The 25375-nt window shown below is 43.3% G+C and overlaps 1 protein-coding gene across 3 annotated transcripts in view; it reads left to right on the forward strand.

The window, feature by feature from the left end:
• Window positions 1-25375, forward strand: part of PDS5A (PDS5 cohesin associated factor A) — a 165389-nt gene that overhangs the window by 1139 nt on the left and 138875 nt on the right. For all 3 annotated transcript variants that reach the window (XM_023224689.2, XM_023224690.2, XM_023224691.1), the window contains one exon: window positions 218-395. In XM_023224689.2, coding sequence (XP_023080457.1) covers window positions 258-395 — 138 coding nt within the window. In that variant the 5' untranslated portion in view covers window positions 218-257. The remainder of the gene's footprint in view (window positions 1-217; window positions 396-25375) is intronic.

Below are 25375 nucleotides of genomic sequence, written 5' to 3' on the forward strand. Positions count from 1 at the left end.
TGCCGAGGAGCCCCGTGAGCCTGGGGCTGGCTGGGCTGGGCTGCGGCTGGTGGGGCCGGTGGGGTTCGAGTCCTGGGAAAGAGCGGGTGGCGAGGCCGCTGCCGGATCCCCGGCCTCCGGGGAGAAAGGGCCTTTTCCAGATTAGAGAGATTTGAAATGAAAAAAGAGGTTACAAAGTCGCCCCTTTCCCGCTGAACTTTGGTTTTCTGACCGATAGAGGCCGGTAGAGGACTGTGAACCAAAAGTTGTCCCCCAGGATGGACTTCACGGCGCAGCCCAAGCCTGCCACTGCCCTCTGTGGCGTCGTGAGTGCCGACGGGAAGATCGCTTACCCTCCGGGGGTAAAAGAGATCACCGACAAGATCACCACTGATGAGATGATCAAACGCCTGAAGGTAAGCGTCTGGACGGATTGTTCGCTCTTCAGATGTCTTTGGTAGGAGGCGCTTTCTCCTGTCTTATTGCTACCCTGCTCGTTCTGGCCTTTAGAGTTCCAAGTTTTTTAGATCTCTTACGCCCTGTGAAAGGTACTGTTGTATCTCAGATAAGTTATCTTTGAGTAAGCTTTGTAAGGACATAACCATTGTGGAAAATTTAAAAAGTGTGATTTTTCAAAAACTTCCTGGTTTTCAAGCGTAAGAATTTGTGTGTTTTTAGAGTTTTTTCTGGAGGTATTTAATGAGAATACTGTTCAGAGTGGCTTGCACACTTACGTGTAGGCAGTAATTTGCCCAAGAAGTTTCCTATGTTCAACTTCTGAGGAGGACTGATTGAAGTGCAAAGTCCTTTTTAAAAATTTGCATAATTTTCTAGTGTCCAGACGCTTAAATATGTATATATTGTGGTTAAACTTTGACAGAAGGTACACTTTTCATAATTCAGGCTTAAAGTAAGATGATTTAAGTCTATACATAGTTCAAAGGAGTTTAAGAGTATTATGGCTCTTTTTATGAGGTGTCAGCTAATTTCGTTTAAGCATGGCAGTCCTAAGGTTAAGGTTTTAAATTTCAGCCTCACGTTTGTAAGTTTTTTTGGTTTCTGTTCCACTGACATAGATTGTGGCCAGAATCTTACCAAATAAGTGATACTCTTCTTGTAGGATCAGCTTGAAGCAGTGGTTCTGAGTCAGGGCAACTTTGACCTCCAGGAGATGTTTGGCAATGCTGGAGACATTTTGATTGTCACAATTGGTGCTAGATTGGAGTAGGGAAACACCAGAGGCAGTGAGTCCGGCTAGGAAACTATGAACAGTAGTCTAGGTGAAAGACGTTGAAATCTTCAGGTAGGGCTGTGGCATTGGTAATAGTGACTAGGAAGTGATTTAACAACTTTTCAGAGTTAGAATCAATCAGAATTGGTGGGAGGTGAGGCAAGCAACATTGTTGACAATGTTTCCATCTTGGGCGACTTGGCGAAATGTATTTTAGGGAATGAGCTTGGCCTCTTGCTCTTGGAGCCCAGTAAATGTACCTAATGTTGCATTTTAATTAGTACAGTATTTAAAATATTCCTGTGGCTTAGTTTTCAAACTCTAATTTGGTTGTGCAATTTGTTGCCTTTTTGGAAGGAATAAGTCAACAGTTTCTTTCATTAAAACAAATCTATGTGCAGTGGTGTGATCTCAGCTCACTGCAACCTCCACTTCCCAGGTTCAAGCTGTTCTGCCTCAGCCTCCCAAGTAGCTGGGACTACCAGCGTGCGCCACCACACCTGGTTAATTTTTTTTTTTTTTTTTTGGAGACAGAGTCTTGCTCTGTCACCCAGGCTGGAGTGCAGTGGTGCTGTCTCGGCCCACTGCAACCTCCACCTCCTGAGTTCAAGCAATTCTCCTGCCTCAGCCTCTCGAGTAGCTGGGATTACAGGCGCCCAATCCCACGCCCAACTAATTTTTGTATTTTTAGTAGAGATGGGATTTCACTGTGCTGGTCACTTTGGTCTCGAACTCCTGACTTCGAATGATCTGCCCACATCAGCCTCCCAATATGCTTGGATTACAGGTGTAAGCCACTGCTCCCGGCCCCTTTCATTAAAACAAATCTTGGGCCCAGTGCGGTGGCTCACGCCTGCAATCCCAGCACTTTGGGAGGCTGAGGCAGGTGGATCACCTGAGGTCTGGAGTTCTACTAAAAATACAAAATTAGCGGGGTGTGGTGGCACATGCCTGTAATCATAGCTACTGGGAGGCTGAGGCAGGAGAATCACTTGAATCCGGGAGGCAGAAGTTTTGGTGAGCAGAGATTGCGCCATCGCACTCCAGCCTGGGCAAGAAGAATGAAACTCTGTCTCAAAAAAAGTAAAATAAAATAAATAAATCTTGATACTAAAGATTAAATATGAATTGAGGTGCTTGATTGATGCTTCTAAAAGTTATACTGTTTTGAGAATGATAAATTATGAAATATAAAACTGTTAAACAATTTATGGATCTTTAACATTAAGTTTTCAAATTAAGAATATTGAAACCTTGAATTCTAGTGTTGGATAATTTTGGTTAAAAAATGGAAAGTTGATGTGTTAGCAACACGCTCTGTTGACATGACTCGTGGAACCTGTGAAGAAGCTGATCTCATAGTACTAAGTGGTGGTCTAGGAGCAGCTGGGCAGATAGCACCAGGCATATTGGAATGGATGAGGTGTGGCACCCTGAGCAGTCCAGCGAGGACTTGGTCTTAGTAGAGCAATTTGGCTAGGAGGAGAGTATGCAGCACAGTTCTGAGTGTGGAATAGCTGCCATGAAGTAACCAGGTGCTGTCTGGTAGGGGCTGATGACATGGTTGGGCACAGCTTGTACACTTGGCCATTCTCTGCATATACTGGTTAGTGAAATGAGCCTGGCACTCTTCTTGGCTCTGAGCTAAATCTACATACAGTGGTTTTTGTGGCCCCAATTCTACCGTTCATTTCTGTAACTGCTTTAGTGGCTTCTTCCGGGAAGGGGAAACAGAAAACCAAACCTTTTGCTGCGACCACCCTCCATCATAGCCTTTGCATTAGTGATTGTACCAAATGGAGAAACTCTTTCTGGAGACGTTCATCATCAATACCATTATCAAGATTGTTCACATAAATATTAACACTCTGGTATCTGCTGCAGCTACTCCTGCTGTCCGCATTGTTCCACAGTATAAATACGCTGCGGGAGTTTGCAGTCCTCAGCAACATCTTAATGCACAGCCACAAGTTACAATGCAATAGCTTGCTGTTCATGTACAAGGTCAGGAACCTTTGACTGCTTCCATGTTGGCATCTGCCCCTCAAGAGCAAAAGCAAATGTTGGGTGAACAGCTGTTTCCTGTTATTCAAGCCATGTACCCTACTCTTGCTGGTAAAATCACTGGCATGTTGTTGGAGATTGATAACTCAGAACTTCTTCATATGCTTGGCCGGGCGCAGTGGCTCACACCTGTAGTCCCAGCACTTTGGGAGGCTGAGGCAGGTGGATCACGAGGTCAGGAGATTGAGACCATCCTGGCTAACACGGTGAAACCCCGTCTCTACTAAAAATAACAAAAAATTAGCCGGGTGTGGTGGTGGGTGCCTGTAGTCCCAGCTACTTGGGAGTCTGAGGCAAGAGAATGGCGTGAACTCAGGAGGCGGAGCTTGCGGTGAGCCGAGATCACGCCACAGCACTTGAGCCTGGGCGACAGAGCAAGACTCTGTCTGAGTCTCCAGAGTCACTCGGTTCTAAGGTTGTTGAAGCTAGCTGTATTACAAGCCCACCAAGCTAAAGAGGCTACCCAGAAAGTAGTTAACAGTGCCATCGGTGTTCCTACTGTTTAAAACTGATCAGGGACCACAGAAAGAAACTTGTGCTTCACCAAAGAAAACTATCCAAACATAGAAAAACCTAAATAGGGAAAAAATAGCGAAATATAAAATAAATTAAAAAAGGAAAGGAAACTTTGAAGTTTCCTTTCCAAGCAAATGCCAGGTCTAGCAAACATAATATTAGTCCTAGATTACTTATTGATTAAAAAAAAACCCACAAAAAATAATAAAATATAAAAGCAAATTAATGTTTTATAGATCCTGGGAAAAACAATTTTCAGCAAAGTACAAAAATCCAAAGCATTCCTTTCTTTAATTTTGTATTCTTTACTGTGGAATAGCTCAAAATGTCAGTTCTGTTTTAAGTAACAGAATTGATAACTGAGCAAGGAAATGTAATTTGGATGATAAAATTCCTGCTTTAATAAAAATTACTTAAACAGTGGGAAAAAAAAGAAAAGTTGTGGCTGGGTGCAGGGACTCATGCCTGTAATCCCAGCACTTTGAGGGCCAAGGCAGGAGGATCATTTGAGCACAGGAGGTTCAGACCTGGGCAACATAGTGAGACCCTGTCTCAATTTTTTTAAAGGTATAGTGGGGAAGTTATGACTACTTCCATGCATTTTCTGTTTGAAAATAGATTATCAGAAGTGCTGTTAACTATAAATGGACATATATCAATGGAGAATGAGTATCGAGTTAGATTATCCATTTGTTGTTAGTTCTTTTGGAAGTTAAAATCAACATTCATATCAACCAACTTCAATGTCCTACTGCCAAAATTTTGATTTTCTGAAAAATTCTTTTGATTTTGTATTTCTTCTGCCTTCCTTTCTATTTTGACTTTGTGCTTATTAGGGTTCCCTGTTTAAAGTGTTATGTCTCATTGGAAATGTAGATTTTTAACAATACTTAAAGTATTTTGAAATTTTGTTAATTTTTTATTAGAACCTTAGTTATTGGTAATTTTATAAATTTGGGAGTTTTTTATTATTATAGCATAGCAATAGTGTTGAAATGCTATACAAATACAAAGAGAGCTTAAGCCCGGACGCAGGGGCTCTTGCTTGTAATCCTAGCGCTTTGGGAGGCCAAGGCAGGTGGATTGCGTTAGCTCAGGAGTTCGAGACCAGCCTGGCCAACATGGTGAAACCCCATCTCTCCTAAAAATAGAAAAATTAGCCAGGTGTGGTGGCATGCCTCTGTAATCTCAGCTACTCCTGTGGCTGAGGCATGAGAATCACTTAAACATAGGAGGCAGAGGTTGCGGTGAGCCATTATCGTGCCACTGCACTTTAGCCTAGGTGACAGAGTGAGACTCTGTCTCTTTAAAAAAGATCTTAAAGGCAGGCCCGGCGCAGTGGCTCACGCCTGTAATCCCAGCACTTTGGGAAGCTGAGGCGGGCGGATCACGAGGTCAGGAGATCAAGACCATCCTGGCTAACACAGGTGAAACTCCATCTCTACTAAAAATACAAAAAAACTACCCAGGCGTGGTGGCGGGGCCTGTAGTCCCAGCTACTCGGGAGGTTGAGGCAGGAGAATGGCATGAACCCAGGAGGCGGAGCTTGCAGTAAGTCACCGTGGCGCCACTGCACTCCAACCTGGGCAACAGAGCGAGACTCCGTCTCAAAACCCTGCCCACCCCGCTCCCAGCAAAAGAAAAAATAAAGCATCTTAAAGGCAAGTACAATCTCAGTCAAAGGAATTCAGCGGTGTTTGGTCCTGTTCTCATCAGTTTTCAAGAATGGAGCAAGGCTGGGTGTGGTGGCTCATGCCTGTAATCCCAGCACTTTAGGAGGTCAAGGTGGGAGGAACGCTTGAGCCCAGGAATTTGAGATAGGCCTGGGCAACATGGTAAAACCCTGTCTCTACAAAAAATACAAAAATTAGCTGGACATGGTGGCATGCAAATGTGGTCATAGCTACTCAGGAGGGTGAGGTAGGAGGATCACTTGATCCCAGGAAGGTCGGGGCTGCGGTAAACCATGATCCTACCACTGCACTCCAGTCTGGGTGACCGAGTGAGACCCTATCTCAAAAAAAAGGAACAAGCAGTTTTACAGTGGAACCATAATTTTAGAATTAGAAGGATCTTAAAGGAAATTCTGGGACCTCCCCTTACTTCACAGATAATAAAAGGCCAAAGTATCCAAGTAACTTTTACCAAAATCAGTCACAGGTCAGTTTAGTGACAGAGATGGGGCAATAACGCCATATTTACCTTGGTTCTTATATAGTTGCTGTCTTTTAAGGAATCTAAACTAAGTAGAACTAAAAAGTTGTGATTTTTATCATGTAGTTGAAGACATTGCAGTGAAATGTGAAGAGAATCAATGAGAGTTAGGTCTTTTGTAGGGAGAAAAGGGACAGCTTTTTTTTTTTTTAGTAAAACATTTGAGAGAAACTATTGTGAAGCTTTGAAGCTTCATTGACAATAAATTTTAGAGTATGTCTTTGAAATAGCTAAGATATGCTTTTGTATACTAGAACTTTTCATTCCTGTTTCCAGGGCACTACTTTACCAATTTTTGTTATGTCAGGCCACACTGGTCTTCGGTCACTTCCCTGAACATGCCTTGTTTATTTCTGTCTAGACAGATTCCTCACATTAAATAGCCCATAAAATCATTTGTCACTCATTTGTTACTTCTTAAGGGAAGCCTTTAAGATTCTACATCACAGGCTGGGCGCGGTGACTCGCGCCTGTAATCCTAGCACTTTGGGATGCCGAGGTGGGCGGATCATGAGGTCAAGAGTTCGAGAACAGCCTGACCAACATAGTAAAACCCCATCTCTACTAAAAATACAAAAATTAGCTGGGCGTAGTGGCACATGCCTGTATGTGCCTCCCATCTACTTGGGAGGCTAGGGCAGGAGAATCGCTTGAACCCGGGAGGCAGAGGTTGCAGTGAGCTGAGATCACACCACTGCATTACAGCCTGCGCAACAGGGTGAGACTCCGTCTCAAAAAAAAAAAAAAGAAAAAAGAAAAAAAGATTCTACTGTTTAACTCCTTCATATTACATTTATCCATACATTTATTTGGTTTATCTCTCCAGCTTCTCTGTAAACCTTATTAAGACAGATACCATGTCTGTTTTTGATTCCTCTCAGTGCCAAGCTTAATGCCTGGCACATAGTTGGGTGCTGAACAAATATTTGTTAAGTGAATGAATGAACATTTTGTATTAATACTGGATTAGAGAAATGTTTTTATTTTTTAAAGTAAAGGATAATTTGAAAAAATTTCAAATTGCAACTAAGAACTTTTTTTTTTTTTTTGAAACCAAGTTTTGCTTTTGTTGCCCAGGCTGGAATGCCATGGTGTGATCTCGGCTCACTGCAGCCTCTGCTTCCTGGGTTCAAGTAATTCTCCTGCCTCAGCCTCCTGAGTAGCTGGGATTATTGGCGCCCACCACCATGCCGGCTAACTTTGTATTTTTAGTAGTGACAGGGTTTTACCACGCTGGTCAGGCTGGTCTCGAACTCGTGACCTCAGGTGATCTGCCCTCCTCGACCTCCCAAAGTGCTGGGATTACAGGCATGAGCCACCGCGCCCAGCCAGGACTTTTCAAACCAAGGAGTTTGTGTCTTAGAGATGGTAACATAGGTACAGTACTTAGAATTTTGGAGTCAACAGGTAGTTTAGAGGTTATGTATTTCTCTTCTAATTTTTCAGCTGAAGAAACTATTTGAGAGGTTGTGAACAACTCTAGTCACATAAAGCTGAAAAGTGTCATTAACTTCTGCTACTTAGATAAGTTACAATTATATATTAATTGACAAATTTTAAAACCATACTAAAGTTAGCTGTGTGGAAGGGCGGCCAATAGTTTAGTATCATTGTTACATTAAGAATCACAAATAGCTGGGCACTGTGGCTTACACCTGTAATCCCAGTACTTTGGGATGCTGAGGCGGGTGGATCACCTGAGGTCAGGAGTTTGAGGCCAGCCTGACCAACATGGAGAAACCCTGTCTTTACTAAAAATACAAAATTAGCCAGGTGTGGTGGCGCATGCCTGTAATTGCAGCTACTCAGGAGGCTGAGGCAGGAGAATTGCTTGAACCCAGGAGGCAGAGGTTGCAGTGAGCCAAGATCACGCCACTGCACTCCAGCCTGAGGAACATGGTCACAAGGAAAAGAAGAAAAAGCATATACTGAACAAGTGATTTTTTAAAAAATTCATACTATAATTAAGTAATCTAAGCACGATTGCACTCCAGCCTGGGCAACAAGAGTGAAACTCCATCTCAAAAAAATAAATAAATAGTAAAAAAATTTTAAAAAAATGGTAATCACAAATAGCCATCCTCCCATATAGTTGTGGGTTCTGAAACTAATGCAGGGTTCACATCTGATAAGTAACATTTAAAATACACTTACAGGTCTGATGTCCTGGCTTATACCTGTATTTCCAGCACTTTGGGAGGCTGAAATGGGCAGATCACTTGAGCTCAGGAGTTTGAGACCAGCCTGGGCAATATGGCAAAACCTCATTTACAATAAAAATTTAAAAAATAAAATACACTTAAAAGTAGCTGTGCAAATTCCATAAAGGGCTTAATGGAATTAAGTTAGTTATGTAGTATATCCTATGTCATGGATTGCTACAGTGCTATTTGCTACACACATACTTTGTTGTTTCTTTCTTGCTTGCTACTTTGGAGGTGGGAGGGCCTTGATAATTATTGATTTTTTTGTTTGTTTGTTTGAGACAGAGTCTCGGTCTGTTGCCAGGCTGGAGTGCAGTGGTGCGATCTCAGCTCAGTCTCCTGAGTAGCTGGGACTACAGGTGCCTGCCATCACACCCACCTTACTTTTGTGTTTTTAGTAGAGGTGGGGTTTCATCATGTTGGCCAGGCTGGTCTCGAACTCCTGACCTCATGATCCATCTGCCTTGGCCTCCCAAAGTTCTGGGATTACAGGAGAGAGCCACCATGCCTGGCCTTTTTATTTTTATTTTATTTACTTATTTTTTTGAGATGGTGTCTTGCTCGTAAGCCACCACGCCTAGCATTTCTTGGTTTTTAAATGGTGGGATAGATAGAGTGAAATTTGTTTTGTTTCTTTTCTTTTCTTTTCTTTCTTTCTTTCTTTCTTTTTTTGAGACAGAATCTCACTCTGTCGCCCAGGGTGGAGTACAGTGGCAAGATCTTGGCTCGCTGCAACCTGTGCCTCCCAGGTTCAAGCAGTTCTCCTGCCTCAGCCTTCCGAGTAGCCGGGATTACAGGTGCATGCCACCACATCCACCTAATTTTTTATATTTTGGTAGAGGCAGAGTTTCATCATGTTGGCCAGGCTGGTCTCGAGCTCCTGACCTCTAGTGATTCACCTGCCTCAACCTCCCAAAGTGCTGCGATTACAGGTGTGAGCCACCGCACCTAGCCTGAAATTGGTTTTTTTTTTTTCCTTTATTTTTTGAAACAGAATTTCACTCTTGTTTTCCAGGCTGGAGTGCAGTGGCGCAATCTCAGCTCACTGCAACCTCCACCTCCCAAGTTCGTCTCTTGCCTTAGCCTCCCAAGTAGCTGGGATTACAGGTGTCCGCACCGTGCCCAGCTAATTTTTTGTATTTTTAGTAGAGACGGGGTTTCACCATGTTGACCAGGCTGGTCTTGAACTCCTGACCTCAAGTGATCCACCCAGCTTGGCCTCCCAAAGCACTGAGATTACAGGCATGAGCCACCGTGTCTGGCCTGAAATTTGTTTCTTATATTCATCTCTTAATTATCTGATCTCAGAGAGCAGTGCTCCAGATATTAATACAGCTACCCTGGTCTGCTATATTATTTTGTCACAGAAACAAATAAAAATACCTACTATCTTGATGCTAAGAATTAGAAAAATTAAATAGGGTTTTGTGAAAGTATCCCCATTTTTTCTTACCAGGTATATTTTCCTTATCTCTAATCTCTAATCTTATCTCTAATCTTTCTTCCTGTATCAGCCATTCTCATCTGGCCTATTTGATGGTTTAGTAGGAATTAGGATATAGTGGAATTGATTTTAACGTAGGGCATCCCGTTTTCCTCACAAACCTTGTTAGAGGTAATGAATAGATTAAGGGCAGGAAGGCCATAATTCTTTCCCTTTGCTTTCCTCCAGGAGGACCCCAGAAGTACTGGTTTGGTTGTAATTGTTTTTACTTCCATGAATGATTTTTATTTATCCCTCATTGCCACACAGTGTGATAATTTTGCATGTGATTAAGTATATAATTTTAACTCTAAATTCTGTTCATATGTTTTAATATTTCTATTAATGTAGAAGATTCTGCTCAGAACATTAAAAATTAAATGGAGAGGCAAGACTTCTTAAAATCGTGTCCTAAAATAATAGCCAATATACATTTGTGAAGGGAGGCTTAGTGCAGTATAGTTCTTTTTTTTTTTTTTTTTTTTTTTTTGAAACAGAGTCTCGCTTTGTCGCCCAGGCTGGAGTGCAGTGGCTGGATCTCAGCTCACTGCAAGCTCCGCCTCCTGGGTTCACGCCATTCTCCTGCCTCCGCCTCCAGAGTAGCTGGGACCACAGGCGCCCGCCACCTTGCCTGGCTAATTTTTTGTATTTTTTAGCTAATTTTTTGTATTTTTTAGTAGAGACGGGGTTTCACCGTGTTAGCCAGGATGGTCTCGATCTCCTGACCTCGTGATCCGCCCGTCTCGGCCTCCCAAAGTGCTGGGATTACAGGCTTGAGCCACCGCGCCCAGCCAGTAGTTCTTATTTCAGACTTCTGTTTGTGTATAACTGTTCTGGATATCTGTTGCTGTGTAACAAGCTTTTTAAAAGATATTTCAAAATTTTCATGATAAAATATCTGTAACATAAAATTTATCATTTTAATTATTTTTAAGTGTATAGTTCTTTGGCATTAGGGTACATTCACATTGTTGTGACACCATCACCACCATTCATCTCCAGAATTTTTCATCTTCCCCAATTGGAACTCTACCCACTAAACCCTAACTCCTCATTTTTCCCTTCCCTAGCTCCTGGCAACAACCATTCTGCTTTTTGTCTAGATGACTTTGACTTACTCCCCACTTGATCTTAGCCAAAAGGCTCAGAAGCGATTGCCTTACTCTCAAATAATTGAAATCACACAACATCTGTCGTTTCGTGATTGGCTTATTTCACTTAGCATGTACCTTTAATGTTCATCCGTATTTTAGCATGTGTTATTACTTCCTTCTCTTTTAAAGCTGAATAATATTCCATTGTATGTGTGTATCACATATTGTTTCTCTGTCAATGAACACTTGAATTGTTTCCACTTTTTAGCTATTGTGAGCAACTTTTCTTATTATCTCACAGTTTTGTGGATCAGGAATTCAGGCAGGGTTTGTCTTGCGTCTGCTACACCTGGCTACTGGGCTTACTTGTTGGTATTCAACTAGTGACTAGATTGGTCTAGAGGATCCACAGTGGCTTTACTTAAACACTTGATACCTTCGTGGGAACAACTGAAAGGCTGGACTCAGCTGGGTTCTTTTCTCTAAGATGTAGTCTTAGGGTTTTCCACATAGTCTTTCTAGTAGAGTAGTTGGGCCAGGGGTTCCAAGACACCATAGAGGAGGTTGCCAGAAATTGGTCCAAAAATGGCATTTGTCACCTCTACCTTACTCTGTTGGTTAAAAGAAAGTACCATTGTCATAGCCCAGCCCACATTCAAGGGGAGAAAAAAGATGGGCCTTACCTCTCAATGGAAGCAGGAAAGAAAATTTGTAGCCATCATTAGTCTACCACAGGAGCTCTTGTGACAAGTCAAAGTATACTAACCATGTGTACTTTCAAATTTTTATTTTATTATTATTATTATTTTTTTTTTTTTGAGACAGTTTTGCTGTCGCCCAGGCTGGAGTGCAGTGGTGCAATCTCAGCTCACTGCGACCACCGTCTCCCAGGTTCAGGTGATTCTCCTCCCTCAGCCTCCTGAGTAGCTGAGATTACAGGGATGTGCCACCATGCCCAGCTAATTTTTTATGTTTCACCATGTTGGCTAGCCTGATCTCGAACTCCTGACCTCAGGTAATCTGCCCACCTCGGCCTCCCAAAGTGCTGAGATTATAGGTGTGAGCCACCACACCAGGCCATATTTTATTATTTTTTGAGATGGAGTCTTGCTTTGTAGCCCAGGCTGGAGTGCAGTGGCACGATCTCAGCTCACTACACCTCCCGGGTTCAAGTGATCCTCTTGTCTCAGCCTCTGGAGTAGATGGGATTATAGCCGCAAAACCCCACCATGTAATTTTTAAATTTTTTGTAGCTTCGGGAGTCACTCTACGTTGATCAGGCTGGTCTTGAACTTCTGGCCTCAAGCGATTCTCCCACCTCAGCCTCCGAAAGTGATGGGATTATAGGCATAAGCCACTGAGTCTGGCTTGCATTGCTATTAGGATATAATTTCTTCAGGCCTTTTCAGTATATGGGCTGGGAAATACACCCCCCTTATTTATATAACTTAATTTAATCAGCCTGTCAACCATGTTACTCCAGTTGAACCTCCAGCACAGAGTACTTCTGAGCTTCCTCCATTCCATATACAGTCAAAACCTGGATTTCCTCTAATATCCACAAGGTTGTTTGTACTACCCTATTGTAAACACAATCTAAATTCAGATCTGCTTTACCAGTATCCTTTACAGGATTTCTTTGCAGTTCTTTTTGTCCCATGAAAAGTATATGAAGTACCATGTTTATTAGTTACTTAAATTTGAATTCTTTATGTTAATCAATTTTTATAAATAGCTCATTTCAGGCTGAGGTAGGAGAATGGCTTGAACTTGGCAGGCAGAGGTTACAGTGAGCCAAGATTGCACCACTGCACTCCAGCCTGGCGACAGAGCGAGAGTCGGTCCCGGGGAAAAGAAAAAAAGCTAATTTCTTTGTGTTCTGTTTATCAATTTATATATATATTTGTTGACACTCCGTCCCACCCCCTGCTTTTTGAGACAATCCCACTCTGGTACCTAGGCTGGAGTGCAGTGGTGTGATCATGGCTCACTGCTGCAACCTGGTTCTCCATAGGCTCAGGTGATCCTCCTACCTCAGCCTCCCCCCAAGCATGCACCACTACGCTGGGCTAATTTCTGTAGGTTTTGAAGAGACAGAGTTTTGCCATGTTTCCCGGTCTGGTCTTGAACTCCTGGGCTCATTCTACCTACCTCAGCCTCCCAAAGTGTTGAGATTATAGGCATGAGCCACTGTGCCCAGCCGACCTTTTATTTCCACTGATAAATGTAATCCTTGCTTTATTATTATTATTATTTTGACAATGACTCAGGTTACAGGCCACCATGCGCAGCCAATTTTTTTTTTTTGAGACAGAGTCTGGCTATTGTTGCCTAGGCTGAAGTACAGTGGCGCAATCTCAGCTTCCTGCAACCTCCGCCTTCCAGGTTCAAGCGATTCTCCTGCGTCAGCCTCCTGAGTAGCTGGGATTACATGCGCCTGCCACCATGCAGCTAATTTTTTTATTTTAGTACAGATGGAGTGTCACTGTGTTAGCCAGGCTAGTCTCGAACTCCTGACCTCAGGTGGTCTGACTGCCTCAGCCTCCCATTTTTATTTTATTTTGTTTTTTTGAGATGGAGTTTTCCTGTATCGCCCAGGCTGCAGCGCAGTGGTGCAGTCTTGGCTCACTGCAACCTCCACTTCCCAGGTTCAAGTGATTCTCCTGCCTCTGCCTCCATAGTAGCTGGGACTACAGGCATGTGCCACGACCTCTGGTTAATTCCTCTGCTCCCTGCCAGACAGTCTCATTCTGTTGCCAGACTGGAGTGCAGTGGTGTGTTCACTGTAACCTCCGCCTCCTGGGTTCAAGTGATTCTTGTGCCTCAGCCTCCCGAGTAGCTGGGATTACAGGCTCGCGTCACCACACCCAGCTAATTTTTGTGTTTTTAGTAGAGATGGAGTTTCACTATGTTGGCCAGGATGGCCTTGACCTCATGACCTTGTGATCTACTCGCCTCGTCCTCCCAAAGTGCTAGGTTTACAGGCATGATCCTCTGTGCCCAACCTCCCTACTTTTAATTTGCAGTCAAATAAACTAATTAATGTTTTCCAATGAAGCCAACTTACTGCTTCCTGGCAACAAGAGTAGTTCTGTGTGAGAATAATTAAACATAAGTGTCACATTGAGGTTCAGAGGGGTAAGAACTCTATTTAGATTTCCTTAAAAACTCAGAAAGAATTGAGTGATACCTTTTTAGTTTGGAGAAATGAGGGTAGGAAAGGATGGGGACAGAGTTTTAATAACAGAAATAATGTTGAAAGCTTCAAGCCTCACTTAGGTCTTAATTGAAGATCTTGAATTAAATAGAAATTAGGTTAAGGCTTATTAAAAACCCCATATATGAAGTAAGTAATATTGACATGTATGAAGGCCAATACCAAGATTTATATATCTTGTATCAGAAATCTATATAATGCTCACAGTAAGAGAACAGGTTTAAGGACATTAATGAATTTTATTTCTGTCGGCTTTTATTTTCACAGTTAATTGTTAAACAATTTGACTGAGGTTATTGGCACATTAAAATATGTCCACACGGCTGGGTGCAGTGCCACATGCCTGTAATCCCAGCACTTAGGAAGGCCAAGGCAAGAGGATCACTTGAGCTCTGTAGTTCCAGACCAGCTTGGGCAAAATAGTGAGACCCAGACTCTATTAAATATAAAGGGAAAGATGACCAGGCACGGTGGCTCATACCTGTAATCCCAGCACCTTGGGAGGCCGAGGTGGGCTGACCACAAGAGGTCATCTGAGACCAGCCTGGCCAACGTGGCGAAACCCTGTCTCTACCAAAAATACAAAGAAAATTAGCCAGGCATGGTGGCGGGCACCTCCCAGCTACTGGGGAGGCTGAGACAGGAGAATGACTTGAATCCGAGAGGTGGTGCAGTGAGCCGAGATGGCGCCACTACACTTCAGCCTGGGCGACATAGCAAGACTCCATTGCAAAATAAATAAATAAATAATAAAAGGAAAGAAAAGATTTCTTGAATTCCCTGGTGCAGAAAGATAAAATTCATGGAGCTAGTGGAGTTTTTACAATGTATGAAATCCAAGATTATACTTTTCAGGGATCAATTCTATAGTTCGTTACAATATATGAAATCCTAATAGTTTTTACTTGCTAAAGACAACAGATCAAGAAAGTTCTACCTAGGTGTGGTGGCTCATGCCTGTAATCACAGCACTTTGGGAGAGCGAGGTGGGAGGATTGCTTGAGGCCAGGAGTTCAAGACCAGCGAGACCCCCACCTCTACAAAAAATAAAAAATTATGCCAGGTGTGGTGGCTCATGCCTGTACTGCCAGCACTTTGGGAGGCCGAGGCAGGTGGATCATGAGGTCAAGAGATTGAGACCATCCTGGCCATGATGGTGAAACCCTGTTTCTACTAAAAATAAAAAATTAGCTGGGTGTGGTGGTTCGTGCCTGTAGTCCCAGCTACTCAGAAGGCTGAGGCAGGAGAATAGCTTGAACCCGGGAGGTGGAGGTTGCAGTGAGCCGAAATCACGCCATTGCACTCCAGCCTGGCGACAGAGTGAGACTCCGTTTTTAAAAAAAAAAAAAAAATTAGCATTGTGTGGTGGCAGGTGCCTGTCGTCCCAGCTGCTTGGGAGGCTGAGGTGGGAGTATCACCTGAGCAGTGAGCCAGGATTGCACCACTGCACTCCAGCCTGTGTGACAGAGCAAGACCCTGTCTCTTAAAAAAAAAAAAAAAAAAAAAAAAAAAGTTCAAGATAACTGTTGCGATAGAAAGTTGAACGTAAGCATAATGAAGAAATTTTCTAAATTTCTTTCCCTTGCTGTTGGCATTTGGTCTTTGACATTAATTCATGGCTTCCTAACTAGTTTGCTTCTACACAGTTACAATTGTGCCTAAACCCAGAGTCCCTCAGCCTTTGGAACTTATACACATATCATTGTTTTTGTGTATTATGTGATATTTTAGAAGTTGGTAACTTCCATAATATATGTGGGTTTTTTTTTTTTTTTTTTGTATTTGTTGTTTTGGTTTGGTTTTTTTTTTGAGACAGAGTCTCCCTGTGTCACCCAGGCTGGAGTGCATTGGTACAACTTCGGCTCACTACAACCTTCGCCTCCAGGGTTCAAGCGATTCTCCTGTCTTAGCCTCCTGAGTACCTGGGATTACAGCTGCGTACCACCAGGCCCAGGTTTTTTTGTTTATTTTTTTGAGACAAAGTCTCACTCTGTTTCCCAGGCTGGAGTGCAGTGGCGTGATCTCACCTCATTGCTACTTCCACCTCCCAGGTTCAAGTGATTCTCCTGCCTCAGCCTCCCAAGTAGTTGGGACTATTGGTACGCACCACCATGCCAGCTAATTTTTGTATTTTTAGTAGAGATGGCGGGGTTTCACTATGTTGGGCAGGCTGGTCTTAAACTCCTGACCTCATGATTCATGATCACTTGCCCTCCCAAAGTGCTGGGTTTATAGGCGTGAACCACCACGCCTGGCCTAATTTTTGTATTTTTACTACAGACAGGGTTTCACCATATTTACCAGGCTGGTCTCGAACTCCTGACCTCAGGAGATCCACCTGCTTCGGCCTTCCAGTGTGCTGGGATTACAGGTGTGAACCACCATGCCTGGCCTTATGGGTTGTTTTTCTGTTATAAAATTAATGCCTGGCTGGGTGTGGTGGCTCATGCCTGTGATGCCAGCACACTGGGAGGCCAAGGCAGATGGATCACTTGAGCTCGGGAGTTTGCTACCAGCTTGGACAGCGTGGTACTAAAAATACAAAAAATTAGCTGGGTGTGGTGGTGTGCATCTGTAGTCCCAGCTACTCAGGAGGCCAAGTTGGGAGTTTCACCTGAGCCTGGGGAGGTAGAGGCTGCAGCGGTCATGATTGTGCCCCTGTGCTCCAGCCTAGATGACAGTGAGATACTTGTCTCCAACAACAACAACAAAATTTAGATTAAACATTTTTAGCTTGCTAGTAGGATATAAAATAAAAAACTTTAAAAAAAGATAAACATTTAACATTTCCTACTAAAGTAGGGCATTGTTATTTGTGTTGGTAAAGCCAGTCCTTAAATGACAGCATTAGTTCAGTAAGGGAAAGTGATACTGGGAATAACAGTAGAATGGATTTCCATGTGAGATTATCATATTTTGAGATTATGGTAATTTACAATGTAAGTGCCAATTATGTGGTTGGATTGCATTTGTTTCTTTAGATAAAATGAAAAGATCACTAAGAATTTCGGTTGTCAAGAAATTCATAGAGAAGGTGACAATTGAGCTGGGATTTGAAGTCTCAGACTTGGGTAGGCAAATGAGTGGTAAAACATTCCAAGCAGATGAATGGCAGAAAGGCAGAAGCATGTTTGGTGTGTTTAGGGAAAATAAATAAGTATAGCAGGGTGCAGTGGCTCACGCCTAATGCCGGCTCTTTAGGAGGCTGAGGCAGGCGGATCACTTGAAGCCAGGAGCTTGAGACCAGCCTGGCCAACATGGTGAAACCCCGTTTCTACCAAAAATACAAAAATTAGTCGGTGGTAGTGATGTGCACCTGTAATCCCAACTACTCAGGAGGCACAAGAATAGTTTGAACTCATGATGCAGAGGTTGCAGTGAGCAGAGATTGCACCACTGCACTCCACCCTGGGTGATAGAGTGAGACTCTTGTCTCAAAAAAAAAAAAAAAAAAAAGAAAAAGACAAAAAATGAGTACTACTATTTTGCTAGTGCTGAGGCAAGTTAAGGTTAGGTAAGGCTTAGGTAATTCCCTAACCATACTTTTTTTTTTTTTTTGAGAAAGTAGTTTTGCTCTTGGGCTGGAGTGCAGTGGCGCGATCTCAGCTCACTGCAACCTCCACCTTCTGGTTTCAAGCAATTCTCCTGACTCAGCCTCCTGAGTGTCTGGTACTACAGGCGCACACCACCTTGCCTGGCTAATTTTTGTATTTTTGGTAGAGACAGGGTTTCACTATGTTGGCCAGGCTGGTCTTGAACTCCTGACCTCATGATCCGCCTGCCTTGCCTTCCGAAAGTGCTGGGCTTACAGGCATGAGCCACTGCACCCAGCCAGATTTTTGTATTTTTAGTAGAGGTGGGGTTTCACCATGTTGGCCAGGCTGGTCTCGAACTCCTGACCTCAGGAGATCCACTTGCTTTGGCCTCCCAATGTGCTGGGATTACAGGTGTGAATCACCATGCCTGGCCTTATGTGTTGTTTTTGTTATAAAATTAACACCTGCTTGGGCATGGTGCCTCATGCCTATGATCCCTGCACTTTGGGAAGCAAAGGCAGACGGATCGCTTGAGTTCAGGAGTTTGCTGTCAGCTTGAGCAGCATGGCAAAACCCTGTCTCTACTAAAAATACAAAAAATTAGCTGAGTGTGGTGGTGTGTACCTGTAGTCCCAGCTACTCAGGAGGCTGAGTTGGGAGGATCACCTGACCCTTGGTTTCTCTATGTTGGTCAGGCTGGTCTCAAATTCTTGACCTCAGGTGGTCCATCCACCTCAGCCTCCCGAAGTGCTGGGATTGCAGGCGTGAGCCACTGCCCCTGGACTGTGGAGTGTTTTTTAGCCTCATGTCCAGATCACGTAGCATCTTTGTTTGAACAGGAATCCATTTCCTCTTTTTTTTTTTGAGACAGAGTCTCACTGTGTCGCCCAGGCTGGAGTGCAGTGGTGCAGTCTCAGCTCACTGCAAGCTCTGCCTCCCGGGTTCATGCCATTCTCCTGCCTCAGCCTCCCGAGTAGCTGGGACTACAGGCGCCCGCCACCACACCCAGCTAATTTTTTTGCATTTTTAGTAGAGATCGGGTTTCACTGTGTTAGCCAGGATGGTCTCGATTTCCTGACCTCGTGGTCCGCCCTCTTCGGCCTCCTAAAGTGCTGGGATTACAGGTGTGAGCCACTGCATCTGGCCCAGGAATCCATTTCTAATTGATGCTGTCTGAGTAAATTTGTTAGTTGCTGAGATTATAGTCATGTGACAATAAGTGTGAAAGCTGTGGATGAGTAAAATTTAAAGAGTGGCTAGCAACATTTTATGTACTTAGATTACTTAATTATAATACTAATTTAGGCCGGGCGCGGTGGCTCAAGCCTGTAATCCCAGCACTTTGGGAGGCCGAGATGGGCGGATCACAAGGTCAGGAGATCGAGACCATCCTGGCTAACATGGTGAAACCCCGTCTCTACTAAAAAATACAAAAAACTAGCCGGGCGACGTGGCGGTCGCCTGTAGTCCCAGCTACTCGGGAGGCTGAGGCAGGAGAATGGCCTAAACCCAGGAGGCGGGGCTTGCAGTGAGCTGAGATCCGGCCACTGCACTCCAGCCTGGGCGACAGAGCGAGACTCCGTCTCAAAAAAAAAAAAAAAAAACAATATAATACTAATTTAAAAAATAGCTTAGTGAATGCTTTTTCTTTTTCTTTTTTTTCTTGTAATGGAGCCTCGCCCTGTCCCCCAGGCTGGAGTGCAGTGATGTGAACCCCCACGCTGGCCCTAAGTAAACCTTAATAGTAAATTGATGCCATTTTTTTATTTTGTTAAGTTTAATACTTGAAAATTGGGTTAAGTTCAGTGGCCATGTATGATTATCCTATAACTTCAAATGCTTATTGAATATCCTTCATGTAGCCACTATAGAATAAGTAGATGTGAATTCTTTGTGTGTGAAAAGAAAATCATTGAATAAAAATTCTTTCCCAAGATTCATGAAGATCGAGTCAGTGTAGATAGAGAGAATACTTTGTTTCTGGCAGAAGTTATTTAGAAAATGTCTTTTGGCTGGGTGAGGTGGCTCATGCCTGTAATACCAGCACTTCGGGAGGCTGAGGCAGGCAGATCACTTGAGCCCAGGAGTTTGAGACCACCCCGGGCAACACAGTGAAACCCCATCTCTACAAAGTAGCCAGGTGTCGTGGCATGTACCTGTAGTCCCAGCTACTCGGGAGGCTGAGGTGGGAGAATCACTTGAGCCCCGGAGGTAGGGTCTGGCTGCAGTGAGCTATGATCGTGCCACTGCAGCCAGTCTGGACTACAGAGTGAGACCGTCTCCAAAAGAAGACATATTTTAAAGTAAGTTGCAGTTATCCATATATTTCACTTCTAAACACTTCAACATGAATATCATTAAGAGTACACTATTAATTTACAGTATTTTTACAGGGGTGTAAAATTTATGTGCAGTTAAAATGCACATATCTGAATTGTGCCACTTGATGAGTTTTAACAGATGCATACTTTTGTGTAGCCCAAATTTACAACATTACCATCACCCCAGAAAGTTACCCCTTGTCCTTTTTCAGTCAGTCCCTTTCCATCGCTGCCACCACCCCTCCGCCCGGCTGTCACCCTCATGTAGGCAACCACTCTTCTTTTTTTGAGACAGTCGTGCTCTGTTGCTTAGGCTGGAGTGCAGAGGTGTGATCTTGGCTCACTGGAACCTCCATCTCCCAGGTTCAAGCGATTGTCCCATCTCGGCCTCCCAAGTAGCTGGGACTACAAGCATGTACCACCATGCCTGGGTGATTTTTTGTATTTTTAGTAGAGATGGGGTTTCACTACGTTGGCTAGCCTGGTCTCAAACTCCTGGCCTCAAGTGATCCACCTGCCTCGGCCTCCCAAAGTGCTAGGATTGCAGGTTTGAGCTACTGTGCCCAGCAGAATGTTGTATTTTCAAGGAATTTGTCCGTTTCATCTCAGTTGTTCTAATTTATTCACATAAAGTTGATATTCATAATATACTATCCTTTTAACGTCCATAAGATCAGAAGTAATATTCCCCTCTGGTATTCCTTGTTTGGCTCTTTGTTTTTGTTTTTATTTTTGAGACAGAGCCTCGTTCTGTTGCCCAGGCTGGAATACAGTGTCATCATCTCGGCTCACTGCAACCTTCGTCTCCTGGGTTCAAGCAATTCTCCTGCCTCAGCCTCCTGAGCAACTGAGATTACAGGCATGTGCCACCACGCCTGGCTAATTTTTTGTATTTTTAGTAGAGATGGGGTTTCACCATGTTGGCCAGGCTGGTCTCAGGCTCCTGACCTCAAGTGATTCACCTGCCTCAGCCTCTCAAAGTGCTGGGATTACAGGCATGAGCCACCACGCCCAGCCTGGCTCTCTTTTTTTAGTCTGTCTACAAGAGGCTTATGAAATCTGTTTCTTGGCCGGGCACAGTGGCTCACGCCTGTAATCCCAGCACTTTGGGAGGCCGAGGCAGGTGGATCACCTGAGCTCGGGAGTTCGAGACCAGCCTGACCAACGTGGAGAAACCCCGTCTTTACTAAAAATACAAAATTAGCCGGGCATGGTGGTGCATGCCTGTAATCCGAGCTACTCGGAAGGCTGAGGCAGGAGAATCACTTGAACTTGGGAGGCGGAGGTTGCAGTGAGCCAAGGTCGTGTCACTGCACTCCAGGCTAGGCAACAAGAGTAAAACTCCATCTCAAAAAAAAAAAAGAGAAATCTGTTTCTCTTTCCCCACAGACCTAACGTTTCCTTTTGTTAATTTGTTCTATTAATTGTTTTTCTTTTGTTTCATTAAAGTTTGCTCTTTATTATTGCTTTCCTTCTATTTTGTTTGGGTTTTCTGACACGGCGTTTCCCAACCTAAGCACTGTTGACATTTTAGACCATATAATTCTTTGGAGAGATGTCTTGTGCCTTGTAGGATGTTTAGTGGCTTACCTGTCTTGTACCCATTAGATGAGATGACAGTAGCAACCCTCCACTTCCCAGTGATGGCAACTAAAAGTGTTTCCAGACATTATCAGATGTTTCTTGGGGAGCAGAATCGTCTTTGTATTGAATACTACTATGCTGACATAAACTTCTAAAGCGATTTCTTTCTTTGGAAACACTGTCTTGTGTCCCACTAGTTTTGATAAATTTTCATTACCATTTAGTTAGAAATGCTTTTCATGTTCCTTGTGATTTCTTCTTTGACTTTTAAGTTACTGGGAAGTATGGTTTAATTTCCAAATGTTTGAAGTATTTATAAATACTTATTTGTTAATGATTTCTGATTTAATTCTACTGTGGCTAGAAAACATACTTGTAAGACTCGTCTTTGACATTTATTAGGCTTTTTGGCCCAGCATATACTCTGTTTTTGCAAGTATACCATGTACACCTGAAAAGTGTGTATTTTGCTGCTGTTGGATGACTCTTTTATTAGGTCATTTACTGTTCTTTAGGCCAGGAGATTGAGATTTGTATTCATTTTCTATGTTTTAGTGACTTTTTTTTTTTTTTTTTTAAGACAGCGGTTTGTTCTTGTCACCCAGACTGGAGTGCAGTGGCACAATCTTGGCTCACTGCAACCTCCACCTCCGGGTTCAAGCGATTCTCCTGCCTCAGCTTCCTGGGTAGCTGGGACTGCAGGCGCCCGCCACCACGCCTAGCTAATTTTTGTATTTTCAACAGAGATGGGGTTTCACCATCTTGGCCAGGCTGTTATCAAACTCCTGACCTCGTGATCCACCCGCCTCAGCCTCCCAAAGTGCTGGGATTACAGACACAAGCCACCGCACCCAGCCCAATGTTTTACTGACATTTTAATTTAATTTAATTTTATTTTATTTTATTTATTAATTTTTTTTTTTTTTTTTTGCGATGGAGTTTTGCTCTTATTGCCCAGGCTGGAGTTCAATGGCGCAATCTCAGCTCACTGCAACCTCCGCCTCCCAGGTTCAAGTGAATCTCCTGCCTCAGCCTCCCTAGTAGCTGGGATTACGGGTGTGCGCCTCTACGCCAGACTAATTTTGTGTTTTTAGTAGAGACGTGGTTTCTCCATGTTGGTCAGGCTGGTCTCAAACTCCCGACCTCAGGTGATCCACGCGTCTTGGCCTCCTAAAGTGCTGGGATTACAGGTGTGAGCCACTGCGCCTGGCGGCGTTTTTATTTTTATGCTTAGTTCTCTTGCTGAGAAGGGGGTGATAAAGCCTCAAACTGTGATTGTGGGATTGTCTGTTTCTCCCTTTAATTCTGGATTTTTTGTTTTATTTATATTGAAACACTTTTTAGGTATGTTTGCATTTATGATTGTTAGACCTTTCCAATATATTGACCCTTTTAGCATTATAAAATGTTCCTCTTCTCTCAACTGTACCCTTTTAGTGGTTTCTATCTGTATTACATATTTTTCCACACTTTCAACCTTGGTGTGTCTTTAAAATGTATCCAGCATATAGTTGGGTCTATTTTTTCTCCTGTTTTTAATATTTTAACCATCTTGATAATCTCGGCCTTTAAAATTACAGGGTATAGTTTGCTTATATTTGATAGTATTAAGGTTGAATATATGCCTACCATTTTGTATTTTTTTGTTTGTCTCATCTTTTTGCTGTTCTCCCTCCTTTCCTGCCTTCTCTTTTTGTGTGTTTGGTTTTTCTTTTTTCTTTTTCTTTTTCTTTTCTTCTTTTTTTTTTGAGACAGAGTCTTGCTCTGTCACCCAGGCTGGAGTGCAGTGGCATGATCTTGGTTCACAGCAACCTCTGTCTCCCAGGTTCAAATTATCCACCCACCTCAGTCCCGAGTAGCTGGGACTACAAGCAAGCAGCACAAGGGGTAATTTTTGTATTATTATTATTATTATTATTGTTTTTTGGTAGAGACAGGGTTTCACTATGTTGCCCAGGCTGGTCTTGAACTTCTGGTCTCAAGTAAGCCTCCTGCCTCAGGCTCCTGAGTTGCTAGGATTATAGGAGTGAGCCATCATGCCTGGCCTTTGTTTTTATTATTTTTTTAAATTTTATGTTATGTTATTTTATGTTATTTCATTTTATGTTATTTTATTTTATTTTATTTATTTTTTTTGAGACGGAGTCTCGCTCTGGCGCCCAGGCTGGAGTGCAGTGGTGTGATCTTGGCTCACTGCAACCTCCGCCTCTCAGGTAAAAGTAATTCTTCTGCCTCAGCCTCCCAAGTAGCTGGGACTATGGGCATGGGCCACCATGCCAGGCTAATTTTTGTATTTTTTTTTTTGTTGTTAGAGACAGTGTTTCACCATGTTAGCCAGGCTGGTCTCAAACTCCTGACCTCAGGTAATCTGTCCTCCTCAGCCTCCTAAAGTGCTGGGATTACAAGTATGAGCTGCCACGCTGGCCTCTTTTGTTTTTTTAAAAGACGGGGTCTCACTCTGTCATCAAGGTTGAGGTGCAGTGGCACTGTCATGGCTCACTGCAGCCTCAAACTCCTGGGCTGAAACAATCCTCCCACCTCAGCCTCCTAAGTAACTGGGACTACAGGCACATGCCACCCCGCCCAGTTAATTTTCTTTTTCTTTCTTTTTTTTTTTTTTTTTTGTAGAGACAGAGCCTCCCTGTGTTATCCAGGATGCTGTCAAACTCCTAGGCTCTAGCAATCCTCCCGCATCGGCCTCCCAAAGTGCTGAGATTACAGGCGTGGGCCACCATGCCCTGCCTCATCCCATTGTTTCTTTTTCCTTCACTTAGTACCTCACTTGGGGCCTATTGCATTTTGTTTTGTTTTTAAGTTGGTAGATTGTATGAAACTTCGTTCCAAGGGATTCTGACTTCATTAGGACACTGAAGTTTCCTATGAACTTTTAATATTGCATATTGTGCCTTGGCTATTGAGAGTGTGGTGTCAGTTCACAGTAGGACAAATGTAGAAATTGAGAGTAAATAGAAACATTTATAGGTCATTTGCTATTGATTACAACAACGTCTAAGTGCATCTCAGTGTTTTATATTTTACAAATATGTTGGAATTTTACTTTACTTATTCTTTTGAGACAGGGTCTCGCTCTGCGGCCTAGGTTGGAGTGCAGTGGTACGATCATGGCTCACTGCAGGCTTGACTTCCCAGCTCAAGTGATCCTCCTGCCCCAGCCTCCTGAGTGGTTGATATTACAGGCATGTGTCACCATACCCAGCTACATTTTAAATTTTTAGTAGAGACAAGGTCTCACTATGTTGTCCAGGCTGGTCTTGAACTTTTGGACTCAAGTGATCCTCCCGTCTTAGTCTCCCAAAGTGTTGGGATTACAGTTGTGAGCCACTACTCCCAGTGTGTTGAAAAACCACAAATGATTCTTCACCATTAATAGTTTGAAAAACACTGCCCTACACCACCTGATGAGCTCCAGAAATAGTTCCCCCTGCCCTTATTTCATACTAACAACCTAGGTTTCTCACAATAGTTGAGATCAGTTACCCCAGCCACAGTAAAACTTCTCTTTAGCTATTGTTTCAGCTGGCATGAATAGCTCGAAATGGTCAAGTGACAAGCTCAGCTTCACTGTAGTGGAACGGTTGTTGTGTCCTAAGGTAAAAGTATTCCTCTTATGGAAACCAAGACCTCTAAACCAGCTGACCAAATGTTTTAGGGATGGAGGCAAAAAATTTTTTGAGTAGGTTATTAGGTATGATAATAAGAGGGGGCACTCTGATTCAACCTTTAAATTTCCAGATCTGGACTGGCGTGGTAGCTCACACCTGTAATGCCAGCACTTTGGAAGGTCAAGGTGGGTGGATCACCTGAAGTCAGGAGTTCCAGACCAGCCTGGCCTAACATAGCAAAACCCTGACTCTACTAAAAATACGAAAATTTGCCAGGCATGGTGGTAGGCGCTTGTAATCCCAGCTGCT

Source organism: Piliocolobus tephrosceles, chromosome 3 (genome assembly GCF_002776525.5).
Source record: "Piliocolobus tephrosceles isolate RC106 chromosome 3, ASM277652v3, whole genome shotgun sequence".
Lineage (NCBI taxonomy): Eukaryota > Metazoa > Chordata > Mammalia > Primates > Cercopithecidae > Piliocolobus > Piliocolobus tephrosceles.